The following is a 7,731-nucleotide window of genomic DNA, read 5'->3' on the forward strand; positions in this document are numbered from 1 at the left end:
AACGACGACGTGCAATTGCTCAAAGAACGAAGAAGAGCAACCTGCACCGACCAAGAAAATTGCCGTACGAAATCTCTCACTCGCCGTGGAACCTGGCGAGGTTCTCGGTCTTCTAGGCCACAACGGAGCTGGCAAAACGACAACGATGAAGATTATTATAGCGGAAGAGACGGCCAGTCGGGGCAGAGTACAAATTGGTGGTCATAGCATCAATTCTCACATGTCCGATGCCTTTAGACAGATGGGTTATTGTCCCCAACACGACGCCCAGTGGAAGAATATCACTGTTCGAGAGCATCTCGAATGTTATGCGGCCATTCGGGGAGTCCCTTGGCGTGAAATTAATAGGTACACGAGCGCGTTGCGAGTGCTTTACGTTCGTTCAATTGCATTGTTGCGCATTTTGACGTGACGAGCGCGGGTGAAATAATGAATTCCTCTCTACTATCGACGAACGTATTTTTCAGAATCGTTGACCTGTATTTATCTGGATTACAAATACACGAGCACGCGGACAAGCAGACGCAAGAGTGCTCTGGTGGAACAAGACGAAAACTCAGCTTTGCAATGGCCATGATCGGAGGACCTAAGGTCGTTCTGATGGATGAGCCTAGCACGGGAATGGATCCTCGCTCGAAAAGATTCCTCTGGGATACAATACTCGCTAGTTTCCAGGTGATACGTTGCATCGGGCTCTTGGCATTTACGAAATGTAGCCTACCACATCACCAACAATTTTACCCTTACGTTTGACTTTTTCATTAAATTGATAATTCAATTAATCCATTAATTTACAATAATAATAACATAAGTAATTTTAATCGTATCGCAGTAGAAAGTATTTTCATTCTCTAGCTGCTATCGCGCAATAATTCTCTTGATGAACTAAAATTTGTTCATAAATCACGCAAGCTATTTACGAAATCATCCACGACATCGTCCACTATTAACAAACAGTCCCCCCCCCCCTCACCAACCCTCTAATTCAAGCCCCTAATCTAAACATATTCGAGCCTCGTAAGAAAGTTAAGCCGCCCATTTAAAATATCACGTACATTGGTTGGAATGCACGCGGCTGTTTATCTAATATTTCCATGAAATTTGTAATAATAATCGTAATGATGTTGGCAACAGGGCGGCAGAGGAGCGATTCTGACGACACACTCGATGGAAGAAGCCGACGCCTTGTGCTCGCGTGTCGGAATTATGGTGAAGGGTGAGCTTCGTTGCATAGGCTCGACGCAGCATCTGAAGAATCTTTACGGAGCCGGTTATACGCTGGAGATGAAGCTCCTCGGCGGTGATTGTACGCCGACGACACCCTCGGGCAACCGCGTAAGTGGCCTCAAGGATTTTGTTATAGGAATGTTCGCGGACGCGACCCTCGAGGAAAGCTTCGCCGATAGGCTTGTTTTCGCCGTTCCTCAACACTCGGTGCATTCGCTGGCCGAATGCTTCACCCAACTTGAGAAAGGTACGTGTCTCCTCGTTTATTTCGTTGATGACAACGATAACGATGACATTTTATGACTAACGGCACTCGATTTTGCCATTATGAGATGAGAGTTTTTCGTTACAATTCGTTTTTCAGCCAAATTAGAATTGGACATTGAGGAGTATAGCTTCAGCCAGACGACTCTCGAGCAAGTTTTTCTCAAGTTTTCGCATTACGACCAGCTCAACGCCGGCGATTGAAGCTTAAAATGATCACGACCAGAACGATGCCAAGTGAGAATAACGCTTAAATCTTGGGATGTGGTGTACGAAATAATGACTCGAGCTATGATAAGATTAGTGCTGAAAATTATAAGAATTGCTCGCCAAGCGAATGAGGGACCAGGTGTAACGAGTTTCTTTTATTGGACGGTCATTAGCTCTGATAGCAATTTCCAGCACAGGATAATAAAACGGATCCGTTGGACGATAATTCCTAATGGACGATGTATCGATTCGACTGTTGTTTGATTATTTATTTATTTTTGTATAATGTAAATTTTTAGACCGCTAGATGGGCTTCTTAACGTCTATTCACTTTAAAATGCATTGCACATTTAATAATGAGTGCTTTGTATTGTTTTGAGTTGTATTAGGTAGCATTGATACAGAATATTTTACACTCCATCGCAATCGTAAAAGAGGATATTACAAGATCGTAACATTTTATGTATAATCTAAGTAAACAAAAAAAAAAAAAAAAAAAAAAAAAAAAAAAAAACAAACAATCAAATAAAAAAATACGAAAAAAATAAAAGCTAAATAAAAGAAGAGGGATGGTGTAACTCCATCATGTCGTTGTGGAAACTTATCGGTTACATCTATATTAATTATAACAACGATTCATTGTATATCAATTAAAGTCCATAGTTATAACATTTTTAAAGCTAAAAAAAAGCAACAAACAAATCGTATAAACGAAATAATTTACATGTAAATAGAATTTGTCTCTGCATTGTCCCTTACGATCATATTTATATAATATATTGGAAAATGATGATTCTCATTGTTTAATCCGTATAAATGATTTGATACGAAAAATTTGCAATTATATTTTGACAGGAAATACATGGTCATGCAAATGCTCATTTTTTTATGTCCAAATAGTACACCATTTCAATATCTTTCTTTTTTTTTCTTTTTTTCTATTTTTCTTTTATTCGTAAGCTAAAGTCATCTGTATAATAATATTAAAGTACGACTAAAGTATAAAAAATGATGAAATAAGCTGCAATAATTAATTTTTAAGTGTATCGTGGCATTAGCACTAAAGGACGATTTAAACAACAGCGTTACGAGTGAACATTATTAATGTACATTAATAAATTAATGGCGACACTACAATTACGTATGCATAGACGCGAGTCATAAACATTTCTTAGAAGAAAAAAAAAAGAAGTATAAACAGCAGTAGAAAAGTTGGAACGGTATTCCGAAATTCAAACTTTCATCAAGTTTGAAACATATTTCTTGTATATATTCACAGATTAAATAGATTTTTAATTGCTATTGATTTTAATTTAAATGAAAATATAACAGAAGTCTGATTAACAAACACTACGTAGAAACACGGGGAGCTGTTTTGAAAGAAAGTGTTCATCGTCGATAAACGGAGAGTTTTTTCTATACTTTTGTTTAATTTTTGTGACATTTTTATGTTTGAAATGTGTCTGTAGCGGAATACGAACAACTGCAATATAGACGATCGTTAAGTATTTATTCCTCGAGCAGTAAATGATATGGAGCGATAGAAATAAGCTGCGCATCAGAAGAAAAGTAATATATATATAATACGATTAAATGAAGAAAATAATTAAGAAAGATTTGTGATTTTATGAGATGAATAGATGACATAGCAGCAAAGGTTGGATATTATAATCTGAAATTCGCGTCTCTGTCAATTGCATTACCTTACGTATTAAGCTGTTTCATAGTGATTCATATGCAAACGCGTGAGACGAGTTTCAACATGTTGCCGGCCTGAAAGAAAATCTTAGTTTTTAGTAAAATTTGTCAAAGACTATTGAAAATGCAAACAAAAAAAAACAAAAAAAAAATGCAAAAAAAAAGAGAAGACAAAAATTGAGAACCGAAATTGAGAATAATCAATTAAGCAGAAACATTTACGACGATGTTTTCATAAAACCTCATAAATATTGTGCCCCTTTCTTATTGAAATATAATAAGTGGAAGTCAGGGCGCTATCGATTTAATGATAATTATAAACAAATAAAATATATAAATAATAAAATGATTGGCACTTACGGGTTTGTATATTAATGCAATCATAAGCGACTAGTAGGTCAAGGATTTTCAGTTTTGTGAATTTAGAAAAGTTTATTAAAATAACGGAAAAATGGATCGCTAATGAGCGTTTAAGAGTATTTGTTTACACATGTACACCAGATACTGCAATTGTAATGGTGTTCTTAAGATGTTTATGCGAATGTACGAAGGAGAAATAGAGACAAGATGATAAACGAGACTGAAAGAAAAAGAGAGGGAGAGATCGATGGAGAGAGAAAACGAGAGCAAAGAGAGATGAAAAGTAGTAGAGCGTAGGAATGAGAGAATCTGTGAAATACAGAATGAAGTAATGTGAGAGAATTGTAGGACTACAGAGTGAGATGGAAATAGATGGATAAACAGATAGATAGGTGGATAGAGAGAGAGAGAGAGAGAGAGAGAGAGAGAGAGAGATAGGTTGCGCGATATTGATGTCATGTCTGGACTGAATAAAATATTTTGTAGATAAAATGATGTAGTTAGCGAAATTTCAAATTTTGTCACAATCGAATAAATGAAAAGTGTTTTGTATATACGAATGATGTTATATAATATTCATTAATAAAAATTAAACAATAATATTTGAATAAAATATAAGAATATCAACTATACATAGAAATTGTACACGCCTGTTGTCTCGATAAGGCATTCGTTCGCATTTTAATCGAGAAATTCGCCATAATTGACAATTAATTCCTCGTTGAAATGGGGATATAAAATGAAAAAAAAGACAATTAGATATTACAAACAAAAAATGAAACAATGCAAAATTTAGTCAATTACTAAAAAACAATGCTAGACATTTAGAAATCAATTGTTTCATATTTACGCCTTAAGCGTTTTCATCCATATATTATTATGTTAAAAGATCAGTCGTATTATTAATAATTTCATGTTTTTATATAAATAAATAAAAACTAATAATATGCAGTAAGTAAGTAAATAATTAGCTGTCTGATTAATTTTTTTATTATTTTAGTAATACGTTTATTACACTTTATGGCACATAAGCATAATAAAAATCATCAGATCCGCTTTTACGTATACGCCGTCTTGTAGCAAAATATCTATAATTATACTTGAGTATATTTTACGGAAAAACTAAATGAAATTAACCTCATACAATTACGAGTTCATCCGAAGAAACTGAGGTTAATGCATATTTGTTAATGCGAATTGTATGTAAAATCAGTTGTTTAAAACAATGCTTTTTCACCAATAAAATTTATCGAAAGATCGAACGATCTCGCAGTTTCCAATAGCGAGTTGTTATTATTATTCACTGTAACTTATCCTTTCGTTTGCATTTGTTAAATTATATTAAGCTTTTCATTATCATAATTTCATTGTCTATAATGTGAAGAAGAAGAAAAACTTAGTCGTTGTTTCAATCAAATAATTCATCCACATAATTTGATCCTTCCTATTATTTTTTTGAGGAACAATTTTTATTGTTTTTTTTTTATTTATTTTTTTTTTTTTATTTTTATTGAATTGATCTTTGACGAAACGTCCACGCGCTCCTTTATTATATAATGTCGTATAATTTGACATTTAAAATTATTTCATGTCTAATGCTTATCTAGTAGCTGTAATGCAACACTAGTAGGACGATTCGTCTGTTGAAAAATAAAAAATGCAAAGTTGCCAAGGGTAGCAAATTTCTCAGTGTGGTAAGTCGAAAAATGGTGGTCGGAGCTGCATAGAGTGCGAGATAACTGAGTTGCAGCTTCCATTAATTTTGCTGCTTAGTTTACGCTCCCGAGAATTTCATTAGCGAATAAAGTGCTGAAGGTCTATTGGTTAACAGATTCTCGTGGTGTAATGTCGAAAAGGGACATGGAATCGATAGAGCGATCCCTTTACGAATCGGACTCGTCCGATTAAAAAACATTCGCCAGATAAAGGAGCCGTAAAATATCCCACGCTTAAGATGAATCACAGAAAATTGTAGTGAAGTGTTATTTTGCAAAGATTTTTGTCACTGACGTTCATTCGGAGAGAATTCGTGAATTCATTGGATATAAATGATCCAGCGAGCATCTAATTACACAGAGCAGGCAGAGTAGATTAGAAACAAATGCAGATGTGAATCAATTACAATATTTAGTTAATTTATAAATAATGAATCACTAATGTTTTTAGCACATCTAGATAGATCGATTAAACGTGTCATTTGAAAGAAATTTATACTCATGTATCACCGCAAAAAATTAAAAAGTCAGTTAATTCAATTTTTTTATTCTAGCTAATGTATTATGTCCTTATTATTTATTTAATTTATTACATTTTTTTTTTTTTACTAAATTAGAGATATATTATAAATATCTCATTGAATCTTTTGAATTACGTTAACATTTGAAAAACACTTATTAACACTAACTTTTAAAAGTACTTACTTATAAAAATAAATTTTAATTACTTTTCCGCTTATTAATCACAGTACGTTAATGATAGAGTCAATAACGAAGTTAATAATTTCATTGATTATTTAATTATCTTGATACATTTTGCACGCGCGTCTATGTTTAAAGTAGAAAATAATAAAAATTTCACTTCCAAATCTTGAATAAGTTTAATGTAACATTTAAATCTACTTGAATATTTGTTTTCGTTTGATGTTCTACGTTGTATTCGTACTGCTGAGAGAATTTCTTTTTCCCCATCACTAAAGAATAAAAAGAAGATAGAGAATAAGGTAAATAAGTAAGCAGCGTTTGATATATAATAAATGGCATACGTGAATATAAGAGTGAAACGTAAATGTGAAATTTGTACAAACACTGTGTATGTAGTATAAGAATTCCTCATAAATATGCGATTCTTCTAGAGAAATATTCAAGAATTCATTGCTCGAACCATATAAATTCGCAAACCTGCTCAATCTTATGTATTGAATAGTAGAAATATAAATTTAATTATAAACTAAAAATTTTATAACCCTTTTTTCTTACGGTATGTTTAATTATTATTATTATTGATTTTATTATATTTCTTTTTTAATTTTGCGATCATAAGTTTACAATATCTTACTTATTATTATTAATTTTTACAATGACGTGAAAGTCCTTATATTTATTAAGAAATAATGTATTTTAACGAATGCATTTTAAAACATTTGCAAATAATGTATAATTTTATGTGTTGTATATCCTTTATTATCACACTGCAATGCTATTCAATATGACAAAACAAAAAAATGTTCATAAAATCGTTATTTACATTAAATTATAAATATTTTCTTATTTTGTGTAAGTATAATTTTATCTCTTTAATGCACATGACAATTTTTTAAATTAATTTTATACTTTAAATCAGTTTTTAGCTGACTAATAAGTGTAGCCTCAATGTGCGGAGTAAAATAATTTTTATAATACTATGATCCTGGTTTCTTAAAATTACGAACTACAATATAAGTCTTAAATGATTATAAAGTAAGATCAATTTAATAGAAATGTACATTAAAGAGTAATGCATTAAAAAAAAAAAAAAAAAAATAAAAAAATCACCAACACATATGTGTTCGTGTATGTCTAACAGATAGATGTTATTTTTTTTTGTTTTTACAAAGTTATTGCTTTATATTTTATAAAAAAAACGTAGATGATTTTCTGCTATTAACTAACCGATAAATTCCAAAATGCAATTGATAATAATATTTCAATATTTCTTACAAAAGTTTTATCAAAGTTTATATTTAGCAAGTGTAAAATATATACAAAATGTAAAATATTATAAAAATAAGTTGGATATTATATTTATTCGCTATTGTTCGAAACTGTTTTATTCGCTGGCTCGAATTGCCAATATTTCGATAGCTTTATGATAATTTACCGCCCGCCCTGGTGGATGCTCGGGAAGGAGTTAAGTGGAACGGCTGTAGAAATGCATAGGACGTGCTTTCTCGACAAATTTGTTTATTATAGGTTATTTACAATTACACTGTCGTTG

General features: G+C 32.0%; 1 protein-coding gene across 1 annotated transcript in view; it reads left to right on the plus strand.

The window, feature by feature from the left end:
• Nucleotides 1–1,765, plus strand: part of LOC105368579 (ATP-binding cassette sub-family A member 5) — a 28,732-nt gene extending 26,967 nt beyond the window's left edge. Inside the window, exons 21-24 of the mRNA XM_011507610.1 lie at nucleotides 1–348; nucleotides 468–675; nucleotides 1,135–1,474; nucleotides 1,592–1,765. The exon at nucleotides 1–348 is cut by the window's left edge and continues 53 nt beyond it. Of these exons, the coding sequence (XP_011505912.1) occupies nucleotides 1–348; nucleotides 468–675; nucleotides 1,135–1,474; nucleotides 1,592–1,695 (1,000 nt within the window). The 3' untranslated portion in view covers nucleotides 1,696–1,765. The remainder of the gene's footprint in view (nucleotides 349–467; nucleotides 676–1,134; nucleotides 1,475–1,591) is intronic.
• The last annotated feature ends 5,966 nt before the right edge of the window (nucleotides 1,766–7,731 follow it).

The sequence above is a fragment of the Ceratosolen solmsi genome, unplaced genomic scaffold (assembly GCF_000503995.2).
Source record: "Ceratosolen solmsi marchali unplaced genomic scaffold, CerSol_1.0 scaffold1, whole genome shotgun sequence".
Lineage (NCBI taxonomy): Eukaryota > Metazoa > Arthropoda > Insecta > Hymenoptera > Agaonidae > Ceratosolen > Ceratosolen solmsi.